Source organism: Phytophthora sojae, assembly GCF_000149755.1.
Source record: "Phytophthora sojae unplaced genomic scaffold PHYSOscaffold_4, whole genome shotgun sequence".
NCBI lineage: Eukaryota > Oomycota > Peronosporomycetes > Peronosporales > Peronosporaceae > Phytophthora > Phytophthora sojae.
This window is the reverse complement of record NW_009258118.1, coordinates 1171224-1193669: the sequence shown is the minus strand read 5'-3', so window position 1 is coordinate 1193669 and position 22446 is coordinate 1171224. Positions and strand designations below refer to the sequence as shown.

Genomic DNA, 22446 nt, shown 5'->3' with positions numbered 1-22446 from the left:
ATGAGGCCGGAGACTCTTCCAGATTCGCTGAAAAGCGGGTGTCAGCCTCCGAGATCAACACATTTTCTCCTTCAGCCTATTGAGGGTTGCTGGTCTTGGGTATTGTGTACCAGTTGTACCCATTAACCGGTTAGCCCGAACCGGTCCAATCCGAACCCACGTTGATTATGGTGATTACGGTAAGTTGTTTACGCCACCGATGATTAGACGAGTAGGATGATTGGATGAACACCGGTGAGTGATGGTTGATTAGATGCACTAGGTGATAGGACGCAGGGTCTATAACAGTAGGGTGTAAGCTCCAACAATTCAATCACTTTCGAATCTTCATTCTACCCCCAAGTGCCGTCGCTCCGGTCCCGCCGTCTGCGACGTCCCTCCCTCCGCTTCGTCCGAGCTTCGTGTCCAAGATCCATACCTTCCATCAGGTTATGAGCCCAAGCACCATGTCCTCTGCCCAAGACGCCTCGACCAAGGTCTCCATTGACAAGTTCAACGGGGACAACTACGCGACGTGGAACCGCTACGTGTGTGGCGTGTTCCTGACCAAGTCGACGTGGCATGTCGTGAACCGCGAGACGACGCCGAGCTTCACGGACTCGCGGGCCAAGGACGACTACGTCAAGTCGAGCAACATCGCGTTCGGACTGATGTTGCTCCACATGGACGCGGACTACCACCATGTGGTCGACGACTGCGAGGAAGCGTGGGTTGCGTGGACGCGCCTGAAGACGCTGTACGGTGGTTCGCAGAAGGCTGGACGCATCTACCTGAAGCGCCAACTCTTCAGCATGGAGATGTCGGATGGCGGCAACGTCTTGCATCATTGCAACGAGGTCCTCAACATCAGCGCCAAGCTCAGCAGCATCGGCGCCAAGATGGAGGATGAGGACGTGGCGATCTGCCTGTTGCGCAGCCTCCCCAAGAGCTACGAGAACGTCGTGCTGAACTTGGAGATGAGCAGCGCTGAACTACGATCGCAAGACGTCGTGAAGGTGCGGACGAATGAGCACATCAAGAGACAAGGCGAGAAGACGGCGACGGTGAAGACGGAGAATGCGGCCAAGGCGTTCAACACCGACCGAGAGTCTCGCCAGTGTACGTACTGCGGGAAATTGGGGCACACGATTGACAAGTGCTGGACCAAGCAGAAGGACGAGAATCGGGGCCCAAGACGCGGCGGCAATGGCAATGGCCGTGGACGCGGGGCCAACAATGCCCAGTGGAAGAACGACGACGCCAGCTACAACTACGACTTCGGCTATGATCGAGTGGCGTTCGCGGTCTCACTGGAGTGTGGCATTTCGACGGGCAAGAATGTGTCCGGGTTGTGGGCGGTCGACAGCGGCGCAACGCACCACATCTGCAACGACAAGGCCAAGTTCGCTCATTTGATTGAGCGGAATGAAGGCGAACTTTCGGTGACCGACGGCAACAAGGCGGCCATCATGGGTGTGGGGACCATCGTGGAACGAGTGGTTCTGCCCAACGGCGACGAGCGCGACATCGAGATCAAGAACGCGCTGTACGTCCCAAGCATGAGCAAGAATCTGCTTTCGGTGCCACAGATCAACAAGAGTGGTCTGTTCCAAGTCGTGTTCGACAGCACCAAGATGCAGATTGCGCACAAGGGCTCCAAGCAAGTGGTGGCGACGGCAAACCTCGTGGATGGACTCTACTGGCTCCAGACGCCTCAGCGATCGGCGAATGCGGCGACCAGTGGGAAGACGGTCGACTTACACGCGCGTATGGGTCACGCTCCGGTGGAGGTGCTTCGCAAGATGGTCGACAACAACATGATCAAGGACGCGAAGGCACCTTCCAAGTCGAGTGGACCAAGCGTGTGTCGCGGCTGCCAGCAAGGGAAAATGGTCCAGAAGCCGTTCCCAAGCAACCGTGACAAGCGTCACTACGACACGTTCGAGCTGCTCCACTTCGACGTGTGCGGCCCCATGGAAGAAGAGTCACTGGGTGGCAGCAAGTATCTGCTGCTGATCGTGGACGAAGCCAGCGGATGCATGAAGGGGTTCTGCCTGCGTGCCAAGTCGGAGAGCGAGGACTGCATCAAGATGTACGTCACGAAGGTGCAGACGCAGTTCGGCAAGAAGGTCAAGTTTGTGCGGCACGACGGAGCCCGTGAGTTCGCGACCAACTCGCTCAAGGACTTCTACGAAGTCGAAGGCATCGAGCAGCAAACAACGGTTCCGTACGCGCACCAGACCAACGGCACGGCAGAACGCGCCATCCGGACCATCGTCACGATTGGCCGCAGCATGCTGCATCACGCCAAGCTGGACAAGAGCTTCTGGGCTGAGGCGGCCATGACAGCCATCTACGTGAAGAATCGTCTGCCATCACCCAAGATCGAACACAAGACTCCGTTCGAGATCGTTTACAAGTCCAAGCCGAGTGTGAAGCACATGCGTGTGTTTGAATGCCAGACGTACATCCTGACGCCGAAGGAAAGACGGCGCAAGTGGGACACCAAGGATCGCGCCGGGCTGTTCCTCGGCTACGAAGAAGTATCGAGTTTATGACATCGAGGCGGGGCAGGTGGTTATCAGTCGCGATGTCAACTTCGATGAGTCGACCTTTGGACTTTCGACGCATACTTCGGATGAAGACGTCGATGATGCTGTGCTGGACTTGGACGCGCTGGACCTGGACGACAACGATGGACCGCGCCAAACGAGCTTCAAGCAGGCGGGGAAGCGCAAGTACCGACCGAGTGGCGACAACAACACTGCCAGAAGATCGCGCCCCGTTCGCCACCGAGCTGGCTTAGAAGAAGCAAGTGCGCCGGACGTATCCTCCTCGCGCCGAGCCGACCCCGACGAAGAAGAAAAGTCTGGGGACCAAGATGAAGACGACGACTCGACGCCTCCAGTGTTTTGGCGTGCCAGTGCCAACGCTGTGGAAGCAGCAGCCGATCTATCGGAGCCGACGACGTTCCAAGAGGCTGTGAACGGTCCTGATCAATTGCACTGGCGCAAAGCGATCCGCGCGGAGCTCAAGTCGATGCGACTGCGTGGTGTGTTTCGAGCTGCCAAGTTGCCTAACGGACAACGCGCCATCGATACCAAGTGGGCGTTCAAGATCAAGCGCAAAGCGGACGGCTCGATCGAGAAGTACAAGGCGCGCCTCGTGGCCAAGGGCTTCAAGCAGAAGTACGGCATTGACTACACCGAGACGTTCTCGCCCGTGGTCAAGTATGTGACGCTGCGCATGGTGATCGCGATTGCTAAGTATTTTGGCTGGCCCCTCGACCAACTCGACGTGGTGACAGCATTCCTGTACGGGATAATGAAGGAGGTGGTCTTCTGCGTGGTTCCGGAAGGCGTCGAACTGGATGGTGACTTCGACTGCCTGGAACTGGTGAAGGCCATCTACGGTCTCAAGCAAGCTTCGCGAGTGTGGAACGAGACCTTCGACGAGTTTGTGTGCTCCATCGGCTTCCAAGTGTCGGCCTTCGATCCGTGCCTCTACATCAAGGTGGTGGACGGTCACTGCGTGCTTGTACTGGTGTACGTGGATGACGTACTGATTACCGGGAGTTCGCCCGAGCTGATCGCACGCACGAAGACCGACCTGAAGACGCGCTTCGAGATGACCGACAGCGGCAAGTGCGCGTTTGTTCTTGGGATCGAGTTGGTGGACGGCCCGGACGGCAGCGTGACCATGTGCCAGCGGCGATACGTGGACGACATCCTGAAGCGCTTCGCCATGGACGAGTGCAAGGCCGTGGTGAGTCCGGTGGACATGAGCACTCGACTGGTTCCAAGCGACGCGGCGACCAAGGTGAACGCTCCGTTTCGCGAAGCTGTTGGTGCTCTGATGCACCTGATGACCGCCACGCGCCCAGACATCGCGTACGCCGTTGGCTATGTATCGCGCTTCATGGAGAACCCCCAAGAGGAACACTGGGTTGCGGTCAAGCGTATCTTTCGCTACCTGCAAGGCACCAAGACGCATGGGATCTGCTTCAAGCCGGGCGACAAGATCGACTTTCGTGGCTACTCGGACGCGGACTGGGCCGGCGACCTCGCCGACCGCAAGTCCACTTCAGGCTACACGTTCATGCTCATGAGTGCGCCTGTGAGCTGGGGAAGCAAGAAGCAATCAAGTGCGTCGCTGTCCACGAGCGAAGCGGAGTACATCGCGCTCAGTCTGGCTATCCAAGAAGGCAAGTGGATTCATCGCCTGCTATGCGAGATTCTGGCGGCCGCTAATGAGACTGGACCCGAACTCATGATCCGCGAAGACAACCAGTCGTGCATCAAGATGACGAAGAACCCAGTGAACCACGGTCGCGCCAAGCACATCGACATCAAGTACCACCCCATCCGCGATGAAGTCAAGCGCGGCGAAGTCAAGCTCCAGTACTGCGAGACTTCTGTGATGCTAGCGGACATCATGACGAAGGCGCTTGCGGGACCACGCCACACGGATCTGACGGTGGCTCTCGGCATTCGTGGGACTTCGCATTGAGGGGGCGTATTAAGGGTTGCTGGTCTTGGGTACTGTGTACCAGTTGTACCCATTAACCGGTTAACCCGAACCGGTCCAATCCGAACCCACGTTGATTATGGTGATTACGGTAAGTTGTTTACGCCACCGATGATTAGACGAGTAGGATGATTGGATGAACACCGGTGAGTGATGGTTGATTAGATGCACTAGGTGATAGGACGCAGGGTCGCGTGTCTATAACAGTAGGGTGTAAGCTCCAACAATTCAATCACTTTCGAATCTTCATTCTACCCCTCAAGTGCCTTCGCTCCGGTCCCGCCGTCTGCGACGTCCCTCCCTCCGCTTCGTCCGAGCTTCGTGTCCAAGATCCATACCTTCCATCAACACTTACCGAAGTCGGACTTGCCCCTTGTTAGCTTTGGGGGAAGACTGTCTTTTTATTACTAAGTTTTCTGAGGCCCTGGGGCCTCGTTCTGGTCATCCTATGATGAGTCCTATGCCCCTATACAAATATCTAGTGTGAACGATCGCAATAAGGCGATTCCGGACACATCAAATGACGACCGCGGCTACACTAATAAGTGCGGCCGAAGTACGTAACTAAATGCATCTGTACCTAAAAGTGGGTACCGTGAAGCCTCGTTCGGGGTTGTATTAGGACCCGACGAGGCTTCGGCCACTGACTGTCACTCTACCGAGAATAATGTCATCATCCAATCAGAAGCAGCCATCTCCGTCTCTCGCTTGACCTCGCCTTGATTGCCCATTGATTGAACTTGATTGTCGGGCTGGCGGGTCAACAGCGTTGGAAACTGCCACTTTCCAATACCACAAATTTGTTGCGGTTTAGGCGGCTACCTATTCCCGGAGAAGCGCACAACTGTATGTACTACGGTGATTGTATCGCTAGATCTCTAGGATATGAGTAGTATTAACAGGTGCACTTCAGTAAGCAAAATGGAGACAGGTAAGCTCCTGCTCGTTTCACAGCTATAGCTGGAACGAATTTTGTTGTGCATTCTTGTCCTCGCTATTGCCCCAGTAGAGGACAGCTACCTTGGAGCTCAGACACTGCAATTTATACAACCACCAACGTGATATTTTTTGTGAAGCTGTAATGCGAACTACCAAGTTATCCCAGCCTACGTGAAGCTCTAGTAATGTTTTTGTAAAACAGGTCTTTGACCTTCATTAAATAATTCAATGCTTTAAATATTATTAATCAAAAATTAATGCCTCCAATTGAGGTTGTTAATTTACCGAGTTGGGAAGGTGCAATTACAATCGATGCAGCTCCATACAGTACATGCATGTACTTCAATGCTTTCAACGTACCGGTAAGAGAGGTCTGTTCGACCAAACTTGAATAGTGGTACATGGTACCAAATGGGTAAAAGTCTCTTGTAGTGAGCGTGCCACATGCGTGACACCTCTTTGTAAGGACATACATACAAATTCCTAGTGTTAGCACATCCCAAAGATAGCAAAATATGTAAGAAGAAGAGGAAGAAAGAAGAAGAAGAAGAAGAAGATGCTATCTCAGTCCCCTTCGATGCTTCAGATATTTAGTGTTTCGGTATTGTGCGTTGCATCCAGTTTGCCCTCCTAATTAGTGCACTAGTTAGTGTTCGTACTTAGTGGTAAATCATGGAGCAGTTGCTCAAGTCGTGCTTTGAGTCCGATTTGGGTCGGAAATGGCACTTTCTAAAAGTGCCAAACGGATTCTAATACATGCTGGATGTGCAAGATCATGGAGGAGATGGCGTTTGTGCAGGGAAAATGACTAAACCGGTATGAAATCGCATTTTAAATGCTGAATCGGTATGACCCCCCAATCACGCATACCGGTCGGGTCACTGGGTGGTCGACTCACGAACTAAACACCTAGTTGTGAGCCTGTCTATTGTGGACTACTTGCTTGTTTTCATCATATCTTTACCTGAGAGCAAGCGCATCTTCTCCGGTGCTTCTGTTTTTCTTAGTATATGGTCATCCAATCTGCCAACCCGTTAAGATCGATCACATGACAGCGACACCACTATATCATGAAGTGCCTAAGACTGTTTAAAACCCTAGTAAACTTCTTAAAAGTGTGTCCAGCGTTCCTCCGCCCGACAGAGCAGCAGTTTGGTGGTGGCATGCCAGGTTGTATTGATGGTTGTGTTGCACTACATAAGCACGAAAAGTAGTTCGTACTCATACCACAAGTACAGCAACCATGTCAGGAACGCTATGACACTTATCTGGGAGTCTGCACGAAGGTAGGACGTCCATGGCGTGGTAGTTCGCACCTCAATATTCAAAATTAACGCATACCGATTCAGTCACGAAATATACCGATTTGGCATTTAAAATTGATTTCATACCGACTTGGTCATTTTCCCGTTTGTGCACTACTTAGTGCTCGTTGACCATTCACGGCTTATAGCAATTCGTACTCGAGTACGATTTATAACGGATTTTTACGAATAGTGGCCGGACTTGTTTTTATTAGTAGCCTCCGAACTTTGATCGACTTAGACAGGGGGTATAATATTCGTAAGAGGGCTACTAACTGTTAGCAATATCGACGCCACCCTCTGCTTCATGCAACTTGGCATGGTCTTACCTGGTACCATGCAACTTCACCCCCGCCGCACCTGAAAACCTCCGTCCAGCGAATACACCACAGCATCAGTGTTGCGATTGTACACTTCGCAGTCTCTTGGCTGGGTACACATGGACATCGTAGGATGACATGCACAATTGAGGAGTCCTCAATGAGGACGACACGCACAATTGAGGACGAGACGCACATTTGGGGACGACATGCACATTTGAGGACGGCATACACAAGTGAGGACTGACTGTACTATTGAGGACGACACTAATCTAGGACTTGAGAGTAGGAAGATTTGTCTGACTCAAACTTGATCACTTTCGGATTTCCTTCCAAACCAACAGGCCTCGTTCGCATACTCGCAAAAATCAGAACAACATGAGCTCGTTTGATGCTCACGTAGACCCAGAATTTCATTACTGCTCTAAGACCGGTCTTTTATTCGTAGCGGTCTTTTATTTCTAGAACGCTCTTGAAAAATAGCGGGGGTCTTCTAATAGTAAGGGGTCTTCTAATCGTAAAATTCCGTTAGATAAGTCGTGTTCGATCAGTCGTATTACTTACGTACTACGTAGTACGAGTTACAGTCCGAAGTGCCAAAAAGTATGCAAAGCACAATACTAACATTGAGTTTTCAAGAAGCGCTACCAGTCCAATCCTCTGGTTGTACCATACTGCAGTCAGTTCTTACCTCGTACATTAAACCACAACGCGACGAGACCAATCAATCGAAAGACAATCCCCAGCACTAGCAGCATCACTCCGTCGAACTCGGCCGACAGGCTGTTCATGCTGAAACAGGCCTCTTGTTTTGCCCGGCTGTTAGCGTCGGTCGTTTGCAGTCGTCGCCCAAAGTCCAACACCTGTAGGCCAGCCGGAACTCTCGTCCCTATTTATTAATGTCACTACAGCTTCGTTCGTCTCACTCAGCTCGTCCGTCTCGTTCGCCTTGTCCGTCTCGTTCGTCTCGCTCAGCTCGTTCAGTTTGTCTGCCGTGCTTGGTCCGTCGGTGTCCGTCACTAACCTCACCCACAGCGCGCGTTCCGGACTGTTGGGTGGCGCCGACCCCGTAGCCGTCGCCAGCCTCACCCGCACCCGTGCTCTGGTCTGTTGATCAGCGGCGGCACGAAGCCGTCCCTCGACACCTCGCACTCGCTGCTCGTCTGCTCGTCCGCAACCAACAGGGGAGAAACTTCCTGTGGCCCGCTTCGTCACTTGCCCTGACCTGCGCCCTTGGCCGCAAATTCTGTTCTGACTGCTCTCTGTTCTGCACTCTGTCGCTCTCTCGCTTCTTCAATGTTGACTCGACACTGCTGTCACTCAACTCCACACTATTTGGCCCGATTTCCAACTCGCCGCTTTTTCCATACTGAGGCCAAGTCAAAGTCACCGATTTTGATTGGTCCAAACTTACGCCACCGAATCCCGATCTCGGACCTCTCCTGGGCGCTTCGTTCTCCGCTTGCACGCCACTGGCTGCATGGGGTCAACCCCACTCACGTGCCAGGCACAGCTGCCTGCTGGGAGTTCACTCGCACCACTACACTGTTACACGCCTTCATCCACTCCAGAGTCTTCCACGACTCTGCCGGCCTGGAAGAACGCGTCGTATTCTCGGACTAGCAACGCAATCCTTCCTTGTCCTATGGAACCGCTCGACTAATCCGATCATCTGGGGTCGGTACGGCACTGGGTTGATCTGCTGCGCCTGGAGCAGGATGACCAGTCCCTCGATCACCTTACCCGTCAACTCAGGGGCGCCATCCGTCAACAACTCGCGAAAAGGTCCGAACTTGAACACCACATGCTTCATCAAAAACTCGGCCACGTTCTCGGCCGTGTGCTGCTTCACCGTCACCGCAACCGCGTAACGTGTGACGTACTCGAGTGCCGCAATAACGTAGCGCTGTCCGCCGTCGCTCATCGGCAAAGGCCCTGCTACATCCAATGCCCACCGGTCGCCGACGTCTCCGCCCTTAATGCTTCGAAGCGGAGGTACGATCTCACGTGGCCTTGCTTTCCGACTTCCACATTCCTGGCAACCGCGTACCCATTGCTTCACTTCATGTAGTAGCCCTGGCCACCAACACACTTGCGCGATCCGTGCGTGGGTATGGGGAGCTCTCAAGTGTCCCGCCCACACGGAGTCATGACTCTCCTTGAAGACAATAGGCCACAGCTCTGGCGGCAGCACCACACGCCGTCCGTGCGCGGTGTTGACCAGCACCAAGGCGTGTCTCGATCGTCATCCCCTTGTGCTCGCCGGCGCTCACCAGCCGCTGTACTAACCGACTCTTCTTTTGCGCCGCCGCAATGTCTTCGTCCGTCAGCTGGAGCGTCTGCACGCCCACGCGCTCAACCGTGTTCCCATTTGCTGGTGTCGTCTGCATCCCGTTATCACGTTTCGTCACCGCCGACTCATTCATTACACCGTCGCCGCCGCGTATGGGCCCTACGCGCGGTCCTTCGTCACCTGGTGTCCTCCGTCGCACCGCTGTATCCATCCGTCGCCGTTCACCTCGTCGTCCTTCATCGCTGTCTCTCGTCTTCGCCACCTGCAGCTTCGGGTCGGCCGTCTCCGCCGCGCCGCTCGTCTCCGTACCCGCCATGAACTGCACTTCACGCGATTCCGCCGGTGTCCTCTTCAGTGCCTCTCGTCTCGTCATGGGCGTCTCCCCGGTTCTCATTGCTGTCACCGTCGTCGGTTTCGTCGGCTTGCGCTTCGCGCTCGAGCTGGCAACTGCACGCTCGCTGTTTCGTCATTTTCCCACCTGGCCGTGCTTCTCGTGTTGCTGCGTCGCCATCCAGCTGGCTGTTGCTCTCATCGCCACCGACCACGTCGCTAGCCCACGTCACTCGCTTTCGCCGTGATTCTTCACCACCATTGGTCGCCTTCTGCTGCTGGGTGTTGTCGTTGTGCTCGGCCACCACGGCATCTGCTTCGTGCTGCCCGTCATCATCTCCGCCCTCACGTAGTTGTCCCTCACTGCCTACCGCAGCAGCCGCTCGCTGTTTAGCTTTCCGCCGCCGGCCAATAGCCGCTAGCACCGTTGCAGTCATTGGTGCTCGTGACAAGGCGTCTGCGACCACGTTCGTCGTTCCCGGTCGGTACTGCACTTCGAAGTCAAACTCTTGCAGCGTTAGCGCCCACCGGTGTAGCTTCCCCGTTAGATTTGGACTCGTCATGAGCCATTTCAGCGCTGAATGGTCCGTAATGATAGTAAAGCGGCGACCGTACAAATATGGCCGGAATAATTTGATCGACCAGACCACCGCCAGACATTCCAGCTCGGTGATCCCGTAGTTTGCCTCCGTTACGCTGTTTACCTTGCTCGCGTACGCCACTGGTTGCCATCCGTCTTCACGATTTTGCATGAGGCATGCGCCGAGCCCCACTTTGCTTGCGTCAGTTACCAACCGAAAGGGTATAGAGAAATCAGGGTAGATCAAGAGAGGTCGACTGGTCAAAACCTCCTTCACCTGCCCGAACGCCGTCTGCTGCGTACTCGTCCACTCCCATTCCACTCCCTTCCGTAACAGTTTGGTCATGGGCGCCATGATGCCGCCAAAACCTTCGATGAAGCGACGGTAATACCCCGCCAAGTGCACAAAGCGCTTCACTTCAACAGCGTCTCGTGGTTGTGGAAAATCTCGCACCGCACTCACAATCCGATCCAAGGCCGTACACCATCTGCGCTCAGTTCGTGCCCTAGGTATTCCATCCGTCGAGCCGCAAACACACACTTCTTGAGCTTCAGTGTGAGTCCTGCCGCCGCGAGCCTCTCCAGTACGCAAGCCAGCTCCAAGATGTGCCGCTCAATTCCTCCCCGTGTATAAACCACAATATCATCTAGATAGACTAAGCAAGTAGCCCATGAGTCCTCGTAGTACATTGTTCATCATGCGTTGAAAGGTTGATGGTGCGTTAGTAAGTCCAAACGGCATTCGGACGAACTGGTACAACCCTTGCTTCGTTGTGAAGGCAGTCTTCGCCTTATCCTTCTCAGCGACGCGAATCTGCCAGTATCCAGCCTTTAGATCCAAGGTGCTGAACAATAAGGCGCCACCGAGTGCCTCGAGAGTCTCGTCAATTCGCGAAAGAGGATACACGTCCTTCTTTGTAATCTTGTTGAGTGCACGATAGTCGACGCAGAAGCGCACCTCGCCGTCCTTCTTACGCACCAACACGACCGGAAAACCCCACGCTCCGTCGCCTTGCTCGATCACACCAGCTGCCAGCATCTTTTTCACATTAGACTCAATAACGGAGTCCTCTGTTTGTGCCTGCCGTCGCCTCTTCAACATGATGGGTGTAGCGTCGCCCGTATCGATGTGGTGTTCTGTGCTGAGCACCGTAGCAGGTGGACAATCGCCTGTGTCTGTCGTCAGCTGCCGGTACACACGCAACAGCCGCACGATCATCGCTCTGCTCTCGTCGTCCTCGGTGCCGATGTTTACGTCCTGCTCATTTTACAGCGGCTCGTTGCTACCTCCCAATCCATTCACCCACTCATTGATCCGTTCACGCCGCAGCTCGCCATTCATTTGCAATAGCTCTACGCTACTGTCGAGCGGTATCCAATGCCCGAGCTCTTGCCTCGCAGGCAATCGCACTGGTCCCTGCTTCGCATTCACCGCCGGTACTATCGCCTTGCCGTTCTGGACCTTCGTTACGGTCACCGCCAGCATCACCGCACCGGTGTACTTCGTAGGCAGGAAGACGCCCACTTCTCCATCATTTGCCGCTACCGACACCTCGACTGGTGTCACTGCGCTCGCGCCAATCTCCGTCCGTCGCACCATTCGTACAGCGGCTACACGTGCTCCGTTAGCGTCACCACTTGTTCTGAACGGGATGACCACTGCTCGTCTCGCCGTAGTGTAGCGAACTTCATTCCTGTCGAAGTCCATGATCGCTCCATGCCCACGCATAAAGTCGACACCAAGTAGAAATTCGTCCGTACACCCAGACACAATACATGCCTCCACGCGAATGATCTCACCAAAGACACTGCGCATGTGGAACTCCCACACACCCATTACGTCCAACAAGAAGCCACCAATGCCCTCTAAGTAGTCGACAGGGGCTGCTCTCTCGACTCTGTCACCGTACTGCATCCACTCGGTGCCAGCCACCGTATACCTCGCTCCACTGTCGAGCTTCACGTGTCTCCTCGCGCCCGACACTTCCATGATCGCAGTGGGGAGCCCGTCGTCCGCACCGATGTACTCTACGGTCTCACCTCGAACTGTCCTCTGCTCGACTTCCTCGCCGCGGTGCTGTACAAGGCTGACTCGTGCCGGCTTCCCTTGCTGCCGCACTCGTCCCTCAGCTTCGTCGCGTGCGCGTCGCAGTTTACGCTCTTCGAGCTCCTTCACAGCTTCGTCGGCCACTCGCTGCCGCTCCGCCAGTCGCTCGTCGCTCATGCGCTGTTGCTCCGCTGCCTTCTCGCGCTGCACGCTCCGTTTTCGAGCGAGTAGTATTTTGACGCGTTCTCGTTTTGCGCGCTTACGGGCCTTGCGTCGCGCACCGCGTGCCCGATCGACTTCCTCGCCCTCATTGGCGTCTTCGCCCGACTCACTACTCGACGCGTTCGTCTCATCGCAGTCCTTGGTCGCGCTCGATTCGCTCACCGTGGACTCGTTCGTAGACTCGTCATCTACAAGCCTCTCCGTAGGCCCGGACACACTCGTGCTCGTTGCCACCAAGCGCGTCTTTGCCATCCTGCTGCTGACCGTATCGGCCGACGCCGCAGTGTGCTTCTCCGTCGGGAAGTCATCCTTCATTGCCGTCTCGTCCGACCCCGCCGTGTCCGCAGTCATCATCATCATCTCATTCGTCTCGTTCGTCTCGTTCATCGGCGCCGTCGCGCCCTCATTCGTCATCACGCACATGTCCGTCATCACCGACACGCTCGTTTTCGCACTCGTCTTCAGCACCGCCGCCTTCGCCTCCAGAGGCACCGACTGCCGCTCGCAAGGACTGCTTGATCTCGTTGTGTCCTCGCTCGCCGCACTCGTCTGTGCGTCTCCTCCAGCACAGACCGGGTCCGCGCCTTCTCCAGACAGCCATTCGCCGTCGACTTTTCGTGCCGTCTCATTCTCGTCGCGTTGTTCGGGCCGGTGGTCAGCACGCACGTATCGCGCGGCTGCCATCGCCGGATGCACGGTGGCTACGTAGATAGCCGCTCGCGCCCCGTCCTTTGCCTCTGCATCGTTCCTCATCATCTTCACGACCGAAGCCATGCCGCCGTTGTACTGGTGCGTCCCGTCCGTCACCGTGTGCACAGGGGCACGTCTCGTCCTCGTCGTGCACTCATCGTTTTCATTCATCGCATTGGAGTTGGCCTCGCGCGCCGCCTCCCCGTCCCGTTCATCGTCTCGTTCGTTCGTCAACCGCACAGTCATTGCCTGCACGGCCGTCCTCATTCTCGTTGTGTTGGCCGTTTTCGCAACCTTCACTGGTTTCCGTTCATCGTCATCATCCGTCATCAGCTCCTCCAGCCGGGGAATTCCTCCTCGTTTCGGACGCCATACCCCCTCAATCGCGCCCGCTACTCGTTTTCCGCTGCCGTGCGTGGTTTTTGCCCACGCTGCTCCAGATAAGCATCGTTGCGTGCTTTCGCATCAGCATCCGTACACGCGCGTGCGTAGTGGCCGGTCTGATGACACGCGAAACACTTCGGCTCGTTGAGGCACGCCGTTGCCCAGTGACCTGGCTGCCCACAATGGAAGCACACACCACTGTTCGGCTTACCCGTGCCGCTCGTCGTACTGTTCGTCCGCGTCGCAGCCGTCGTCCTCGTCGCTTGTCGCCTCCAGCCTGCTTGACAGCCGCCTCAAACTTCTTGCGCGGTTTGGCGTCCGACTCGTCGCCGCTCGATTCATCCGTCTCGTGCTTAGGTCGCGTCTTGGCCGGTCGCTTACCAGCCGCTCTGCCGCTCGCTTCTGTGGTGTAGTACCCCGCGGAAGAAGTGGGCGCGCCGGGCGCCGGAGGAAGAAGGCGCCGGGACGCGAGTGATGGACTTCGACGCGGCTGATGGAACGCGACGCGGATTGATGGGCGCGACGCAGGGCCGAGCTCGACGGGAAAGTCGGCGTGGGTGATGGGCCGTGAGACACGGTGCCAGAATCCAGTGCGACACGTAATCATCCGACGGGTCGACCAGCGCATCCGGTTCTGCAAAACGCGCCGACCCTAAACCCCGCCGAGCAAGACGCGCCGAGCAAAACGCGCCGACCCTAAACCCCGCCGAGCAAGACGCGCCGAGCAAAACGCGCCGACCCTAACCCCCGCCGACCAAAACGCGCCGAGGTAAGATCTTGATTGCGCCACGCAAACCAGGTTGAAGGACGGCAGTGCAAGCACGACAGAAGTAGGGATAGGCCCAGAGCGGTAGGCTTAGCAAGCAGTAGTACAGAGTAGCCAGTAGCAAGGACATGGATAGGGTAAGGACTCAGTCCCGAAATTTCTCTGAACCACAAAGACCTCCCGTCTTCTCCGAGGTTCCAGGGGAACCACCAAGCGCCGGCAAGTAGAGCCGCCTCGATATCGCGGCCCTCCGTCGTTTGCTGGTTCGGGTGCTCACCCCCCCCCCCCCCCCCACAGACCCGTGCTGGAACAAAGGCACGTTAAACGTATACCGTTTAGGTGGGCGCCAGATAACGCGCTGCCTAGACGAAGGACCGCGCTGGCCTGATAACCGCCGTGCACAAGACCCCCGTGTAGGCCCGATAACGCCACACAAGCCCCAGGAAACGCCGGCCTGATAACGCCGCACGCCCGACGGGAACGCCGAGGAAACGCCGGCCCGATAACGCCGCACGTCCAAGGCTCGACGCCCTACGACAAGGAACAAGCGTCAACACAAGAACCCCCAACTCCGAAGCCTGCGAAGACTTGGGCCTGTATTTCGAAGATACGCTACTCCAACAACCGGGAATAATTTGCTCGGCGCGACCGCTATCCAGACGCGCCGAGTTTGTGCGAGATCGCATTCGCGAGATTTCTGCGAGGGCGCTACTCCACACTTCCTCTCCGTTTTTCGGGGCTCATACCAGTATTTGCCGTTCCAGACGTGTCCTGGAGGCGGATCCCACGTACCAGTCGCCTTATTTTAGACACCTTGAGGGTTAGTAAAGTGCGCCACGTGCTCCATTTCCTTCATGCCCACGACGCCTTCACTCGTGTCCACGTTGCTCAACATTTCGGCTGGTAGGCCCATGCCGCCAATACCAGGTATCGTCTGTCCTGTCGTTCCAGCCATCGGTATCAGGTAAGGCCTCGGCGCCATTGCCCACGGCAAGCCGCTGTTCAACATTCCTTGGGCGACGTTATCCATCGGGTCGTCGATCTCCGTGGCCTTCTCCACGGCCTCTTCCAGCGTCTTCGGCTTCGGTTCCTGCTGGACGAGCTTCCGCGTATTCTTATCCAGACACCGATAAAATTGCGCGAGCAGAACGCGCTCATGCACGTTGTTAGGTCCGATGACGTCGCGCAGCTCAGCCGCAAAGTCTGCATACGTTTCTCCGGGCATCAGTGGGCGCATGTTCACTCGCCACTCTGCCGCCGACTTGTCCTTGCGCTCGCCGTAGCGGCGTAGCAGAGCCTTTTTGAGGTTCGACCAAGTTCTCTTCCTCTTCGGCAGTCTTCGATTCATGCTGACCCACCACTTGGCAGCGTCCTCCATCAATTTGTTGCCTAAGATGTAGTAGAGCGCCGTATCCGACCACTTGCCTCGTCCAGATTCTTCAGCGCCTTGGAGGGCCAGATCGACACGATCGATCCACGTCAAAACAGATACCTTCGGGGAAGGCGTGTAGGTCGGAAGCTCCAGATCCTTGACACTCTTGCGCCGTGGTTCTCGCGCACGTTGCGTTCGTCTTCCGTTCCGTCGGTGCCGTCCGTTAGCATCGGCGTTCGAGCCACCGCCCGAACCGCCGCCATCACCGCCATCGTCGCTGTCACCGTCGCTCTCATCATCTCGGCTGTCGCCGTCGCTGTCGTCGCCCGAGCGCTCTCACTCGAACTGTTGCTTGACTCAGAAGAGCTTCCGCCGTCGTCAGGCGCTCCAAGCGTCACACTCGCACGTTCATCACGTCTCCTTCGTTCACACGTTGCAGATCGTTGTCCGTGCGCCTAATTGCCGCCGTTGGTGGCTGCAGACGTGCGACCATCGTTGTGAACTGCTGCATGGCTGCCGTCGTGGCTGCCAGCTCCGGTGCTATAGTCGCCGTCGCTGTCGCCGTCGTTGTCGTTGTTGGTGAAGTAGTCGGCGGCGCCTCCGTCGTCACTGGACCTGCCGGAGTACGGCTCGCCGCCGTTGAAACGACTTCCACGCGCCGCTGACTGCCACTCATATTCTCCTCGTTGGGCTGCAGCACCACTTCTCGTACCGCGCACTGATGAGCACCCATTTCCGCGCGCGCCTGCCCTCGACTACGCGTGTTTTCCGCAACCTGGACCTGGAGACTTGTCACGACCGTCGTCAACTGGTGCAGCGTAGTGGCGATCGCCGCTACTTCCTCCGCGGGTACCGGTATCGTTCCTTCGTTGCCTCGTCCAGCGTGCTCGCTCGTTATGTCACCCGTTGGCCTTTGACTTGCGTGCTCCTCAGGCTCCGTGCTTCTCTCGTGCGGCTCTTCGGACGCTGGCGCCGGTTCGGACTCCTCGTGATCGGTCGCCTTCGTCTCTTCGTCCTCGTGCTGCTTCGTCTGGCCCGGAGGATCTTGGGTTTCATGCTCATCTTCGTCGTCATCGTCGCTTCGGCCCGACGCGTCGTCGTCATCCGTTCGCGTCAACAATTCCTTGGGTGAGCGTCGGGTGACACGCCTCGACTTCCCGGACTTCTTGTCGCGCGTAGGCACCAAAGTCGCCATGCTCGTTTTCTCCGTCGCTGGGGCACTCTCAAATTCGCTCGCTCTGCTCAATTGAGGCCCCTGTATGACCACCACGAAACAGGCCTCTTGTTTTGCCCGGCTGTTAGCGTCGGTCGTTTGCAGTCGTCGCCCAAAGTCCAACACCTGTAGGCCAGCCGGAACTCTCGTCCCTATTTATTAATGTCACTACAGCTTTGTTCGTCTCACTCAGCTCGTCCGTCTCGTTCGCCTTGTCCGTCTCGTTCGTCTCGCTCAGCTCGTTCAGTTTGTCTGCCGTGCTTGGTCCGTCGGTGTCCGTCACTAACCTCACCCACAGCGCGCGTTCCGGACTGTTGGGTGGCGCCGACCCCGTAGCCGTCGCCAGCCTCACCCGCACCCGTGCTCTGGTCTGTTGATCAGCGGCGGCACGAAGCCGTCCCTCGACACCTCGCACTCGCTGCTCGTCTGCTCGTCCGCAACCAACAGGGGAGAAACTTCCTGTCGCCCGCTTCGTCACTTGTCCTGACCTGCGCCCTTGGCCGCAAATTCTGTTCTGACTGCTCTCTGTTCTGCACTCTGTCGCTCTCTCGCTTCTTCAATGTTGACTCGACACTGCTGTCACTCAACTCCACACTATTTGGCCCGATTTCCAACTCGCCGCTTTTTCCATACTGAGGCCAAGTCAAAGTCACCGAATTTGATTGGTCCAAACTTACGCCACCGAATCCCGATCTCGGACCTCTCCTGGGCGCTTCGTTCTCCGCTTGCACGCCACTGGCTGCATGGGGTCAACCCCACTCACGTGCCAGGCACAGCTGCCTGCTGGGAGTTCACTCGCACCACTACACTGTTACAATGCTGTAGTACTCCAATACTTCCTTGCCTGTGCGAGCAATGCAACTCGGGTCGCTCGAGCAAGGAATGGAGTCGATTTTGTTCCAGAATACTTTCATCATGCCTTCGTAACCGTACTTGATAGGCGAGATGTATTGGATCCAGACGAAGTACGCCGGAGTCGACGAAGCGTTGAGGAAAAGCCCGCCAAACAGCATGAACGGCAGCAAAATGACGATGCCGACGATTGGCGCGATCTCCACCCGCCGACACAGGCACGACACCATATACCCGACGCCGACCGCACCGAAGTTTAACAGCACCACAAACAGCTGCAATGAGATGTACGTGACGATTCCGTGCCCGATTCCGATCAGGAAGTACGTCGGGATGAAGAAGACGAAGGGCATGAACACTTGCAAAGGCAGCTCGCTGAGGATTTTGGCCAGGTACCACACGCTGAGGCGATACAGCCCAGACTTGTACTCGTGCAGCACCATTGGCAGCTCGGTGGGGATGGCGATGAAGAGCGGACTCGACGTCGTGAAAGTTTGGTTGACGATAATGATGAAAAAAGCGCCCGCAAAGTTTTGGATGCCAGTCTGGTCAATGTCCAGCTTCAAGTAGATGAGCCCGACGATGGCAGAAATGAATAGCTGCAGGAAAAAGTTGGCTCGGAACGAGATGCGGTCGCGCACTAGCCGAAGCACATTGCGGCTGGACAGGACCTGCACTTGTGCTCAGGGCCCCAGGTGCTTGTCCTGGTAGCCGTCCGCGCCGCTGCCAGCCTCCTCGATCAAGGCGACGTCGCCCGAGCTTCGAGCCTCCAGGGCGCCCGCGTGCTTCCGAGCCCACTCGTCCTTCAGCAGCTCCAGTCTCTTGACCCCAGCCTCGTCTTTCTCTCTGTCGAGCACGACGAGCTGCCACATGAAGTAGTCGGTCGGGTTCACGAACCCAGGGCACTGGTAGCCCAGCTCGGCAAAGTACGCCACCGCATCGCTCGCCTTGCCGTTATACACCGTCACTCCGTCGCACAGCAGGTAGAGCGTGTCGAAGAGCGTGAAGAGCTCGGACGACGGCTGGTGGACGGTGGTGATCACCGTGCGCCCCTCTCGAGCCAACTGTTGCAGCTGAACCATCACCGCCTCCGCCATGTAGCTGTCCAGCCCCGACGTGGGCTCGTCCACGAACAGCAGCAACGGGTTCGTCAGGATCTCGGTCGCGAACGACAGTCGCTTGCGCTCGCCGCCCGAGATGCCGCGCACGCGGATGCCGCCGATGAGCGTGTCCCTGCACTTGGCGAGCCCCAGCTCCTCCAGCACCGTGTCGACCCTCTCCTCGTGCTGCTCGGCGGTGGTATGCGGCCCCATACGGAGCCTGGCCTGGTACAGGAGGTGCTCGCGCACCGTGATGGTGGCGTAGAACATGTCGTCCTGCTTGACGTAGGACGAGAAGCGCTTGAGCCGCTTGCTCCACTGCACGCCGTTGGCGGAGATGGCGCCCTCCACGGCCGTGTTGCGGCCCGAGAGGCAGTCCAGCAGTGTGCTCTTGCCGGCGCCCGACGGACCCATGATGACCAGCAGCTCGCCCGGGCGAGCGGCGCCGCTGACGTTACTCAGGATCTGCTTGTCCTCCACCTGCTTGGTGCTCGGGTTCTTGACCGCCAGCTTTAGCGTCAGCTCGTGCCACTGTAGCGTGATCTTGGGCACGTCCGGCTCCAGCGGCGGGGACTCGACGCGGACGAAGTGCTCGTGGCTGCGCTCCTTGGACTGCTCCATCGACGGCGAGGCAAATTGCAGAGTGACCGCAACTGGTGAAAGGCACGCGCGCACCGCACGTCCGACCCCGTCTCATCGTCGTCGAGCCCACCGGGAACGGCGGGAATTCCGAGCGCTTCGGCTCGTCAAAGTCCGGTCGGCGGACGCGTGCTGCTGCTGCCCTCACACGCTCATCACTGATGCAGTGCAAAGCCCCACAGCCTTCATGTGCGTCGTGGAGGCGCTGGGCGCCGCTGCGGTCCCAGGGCGCCACAGTCCGATGAGCACGAGCTTACTGTGCAAAACTGTCCTGGAGGGGACCTGTCCTGCTTTGGTCGACTCTCTGGCCTTCTGCCTTGACGCCTTTGCTGCTGCGACGGTCCTACCGACGAGGGGGGGGGGCTACCTACCTATCTACCCGCCCGTCGGATTGACAAAATACTCGCCACATCACTTTCTCTGTTCGCCGCAAAGCAAATCGGACCAAAATGTCGACCGCGAGCGGCCCGTCCTCCGGCGGCGGCGACGTGAACGTGCTGCTCAAGGTGCGAGCCCCGCCGAGCCCCTGACTGACTGCTGCCCCCGCACACGCTCTGACCCGTCCTCGTGTGCCCCAGGCCATCGCAGAGCAAGCGGAGCGACTGCGCGCGGCGCAAAAGACCCACGGAGAGTGTGCGTGCTCTTTCTACCTGTAGTGCAGTAGAATATTACAGTAGTAGACTCCCGACTGGGGCTCACCTCGTGCCTGCCAGTCCACGAGCGCGTGTCGGACGACCTCAAGCAGTTGGCGCTGCTCTTCGTCATGAACGGCGAGCACGACAAGGCGCTCCCGCTGCTGCACCAGCGACTCGTCATCCACGAGAAGTTCGGCCCCGGTACGCTCGAGTCCGGACTGACGACGGGCTTACTGGCTCACAGACTGACTGACCGACTGGAACGAATGCTGTGTGGCACAGACGACCTGACAGCGGAGGCGCTGCAGGAGCTGGGCACGGTCTACAGACTCCACGGGGTGCCCGACATCGCCGTGCAGCACCTGTTGCGCGCGCTGGCGCTGCGCGAAGAGTGCCACGGCAAGAACAGCCTCAAGGTGGCGGAGACGCTCAACAGCCTCGCGCTCGTCAGCCAAATGTGAGCGCTTGCCTTCGCTCTGTAGCTTCTTCTCTCTCTGACGCTGTGGTGTCCCTCCCCCTCCTGTAGGCAGGGCGAGATGGAGCAGGCGAAAACGTACCAGCTGCGCAGCCTCCGGGTGCTGTACGACAGCGCCGAGCCGGAAGACATCGAGAGCGAGGACATCCCGTGGGAGGTCTACAAGCGCCTCAAGCAGCAGCGCGGGCCTTCCACTGCAGCCAACAGCGTCACGCTACTTAAAGGAAACATGCGCAAAAGCGTCATGGACGTCGTCTACAAGTCGTCGGGGGCTCTGAGCCCCACCGAGGAGTCTGCGAGGCTGGATAAGGGTGAAGCTGCGGGGGTGAAGAGCAAGACGCTCGGGTCGAAGGCAGGGGCCACCATCGCCAACGAGCAAGAGTCGGTTGATGTGGACCGAAGACGCGTGTTGAGGTCTCACTCGGAGACTTCGGCACATTCGCTGCCCCACGGAGGCTCCACAAGCGACCGGTTCTCCGCTTTCCACTCCAGCGGCGCTGCCTCGATCGCCGACGATCCCGATGACGCCGATTTTGACCCCCTCGCTCAATCGAGGGTCAATCTAGCCCCGAACCCAAGCTTGCAATCGCTCCGACCGCGACACGACGCACCACGGAGCAGTGGCGAGTCACCGCATGGCACCAAGACCGAGGCCCCTCCTTCGCGGTTGTCGTCAGCAGTCCCCATCGGGCAGAGCATTCGGGACTTCCCGACGCTGCAGCAGCGCGTGGAGTCCTTGAAGCGCCGGATTCTCGCCGGGTACCCGGACGTGAACGCGGACGTGGCTCGACTAACAGCAGACGTGGACCGCATTAAAGCACGGGAGCTGAGGGAAGTAGGTGTGACGATGGTGGCGCTAGTGCGCGAGATGAACAGACTCTGCATCCGCACGGACCTGACCCAGCAGCAGCTGCCCGTGTTGGAGGGCATGCTGGAAAAGAAGAGCGCGTCGATCTTCCGCGGCTGGGAGAAGCGCTGGTTCAAGGTCGACCCCAAGACGTTCATCCTGAGCTACCACTTCAGCAAGGACGACTACGCGCGAGGGTTCACGCCTCGCGGAGGGTTCGCAGTCTCGCGCATCTCCAACATCCTCGTCCAGCGCCACGCACGCGGCAACCACTTCCACTTCGATGTAGTCGTGGATCTGAGCACGCGGCTGAACCCGCAGGGGTCTCGCACCTACGAGCTGCGGTGCGAAGACGAAGAATCGCTGCGCTACTGGGTGGAGACTCTGCACTACTACAAGGCCATGGCCCAGAAGACCCCGCCCCGCCCTTCGACCAGCTAGCCTCGAGCCAGGAGAACTGGGGACTGGGGGGCTGTTTCGCTCGAAGGGTTGCCAGTAGCGAGTTAGTCAATCTTCGCTACGACGAGTCGTCGGGGGGAGCGATGGAGGGCCAGAGCGACAGCATCGTGCTGGAGGAGGAGATCGACCCGAACTATGAGCCGACCGAGAAGGAAGTGCTGGAGTACGCCACGTGGCTTGGGATGGACTTGGAAGCCGAGCGCGATCTGTTCTGGATTGCTCGGGAGGGCCTGAAGGCAAGTGGCCTATTAGCTCGTGGTCTCTTCGAGTTATGCACTGCTGACGATAAATGGGGTTAATCCCCCCCTTCCCATCGACAGGCACCCCTCCCAGAGAACTGGAAGCCGTGCAAGACAACAGACACGGAAGAAATCTACTACTTCAACTTTGCCACGGGCCAGAGCACTTGGGACCACCCGTGCGATGAGGTTCGACGGCCACCATCGACGTTGCTTAGAGAGATTGAATGCTAA

At 57.5% G+C, this 22446-nt stretch overlaps 7 protein-coding genes across 7 annotated transcripts; 3 read left to right on the top strand and 4 right to left on the bottom strand.

Moving 5' to 3' along the window:
- Positions 1-11539: 11539 nt before the first annotated feature.
- PHYSODRAFT_500434 (hypothetical protein) lies at positions 11540-12793 on the bottom strand (the record flags this gene model as incomplete). Its single annotated transcript, XM_009527560.1, has 2 exons — positions 11540-12229; positions 12320-12793. The coding sequence occupies 2 exons, from the start codon at positions 12791-12793 to the stop codon at positions 11540-11542; spliced, it is 1164 nt and encodes a 387-aa protein (XP_009525855.1).
- Positions 12794-13623: 830 nt separating this feature from the next.
- PHYSODRAFT_498031 (hypothetical protein) lies at positions 13624-13866 on the bottom strand (the record flags this gene model as incomplete). Its single annotated transcript, XM_009527559.1, has 1 exon — positions 13624-13866. A coding segment is annotated over one exon (243 nt), but the record flags the coding sequence as incomplete, so codon positions are not given.
- A 1554-nt stretch (positions 13867-15420) lies between these two features.
- On the bottom strand, positions 15421-15801 carry PHYSODRAFT_379416 (hypothetical protein; the record flags this gene model as incomplete). Its single annotated transcript, XM_009527558.1, has 2 exons — positions 15421-15495; positions 15544-15801. Coding segments are annotated over 2 exons (333 nt in total), but the record flags the coding sequence as incomplete, so codon positions are not given.
- A 2916-nt stretch (positions 15802-18717) lies between these two features.
- On the bottom strand, positions 18718-19188 carry PHYSODRAFT_260515 (soluble type ABC transporter; the record flags this gene model as incomplete). Its single annotated transcript, XM_009527557.1, has 1 exon — positions 18718-19188. A coding segment is annotated over one exon (471 nt), but the record flags the coding sequence as incomplete, so codon positions are not given.
- Positions 19189-19216: 28 nt separating this feature from the next.
- On the top strand, positions 19217-19483 carry PHYSODRAFT_444955 (hypothetical protein; the record flags this gene model as incomplete). Its single annotated transcript, XM_009527556.1, has 1 exon — positions 19217-19483. A coding segment is annotated over one exon (267 nt), but the record flags the coding sequence as incomplete, so codon positions are not given.
- A 523-nt stretch (positions 19484-20006) lies between these two features.
- PHYSODRAFT_330858 (hypothetical protein) lies at positions 20007-21955 on the top strand (the record flags this gene model as incomplete). Its single annotated transcript, XM_009527555.1, has 5 exons — positions 20007-20063; positions 20136-20190; positions 20271-20393; positions 20475-20649; positions 20719-21955. 5 exons carry the CDS (start codon positions 20007-20009, stop codon positions 21953-21955), a joined length of 1647 nt encoding a protein of 548 aa, XP_009525850.1.
- A 101-nt stretch (positions 21956-22056) lies between these two features.
- Positions 22057-22446, top strand: PHYSODRAFT_501792 (hypothetical protein; the record flags this gene model as incomplete). The annotated part of the gene is made up of 2 exons (XM_009527554.1): positions 22057-22228; positions 22307-22446. 2 exons carry the CDS (start codon positions 22057-22059, stop codon positions 22444-22446), a joined length of 312 nt encoding a protein of 103 aa, XP_009525849.1.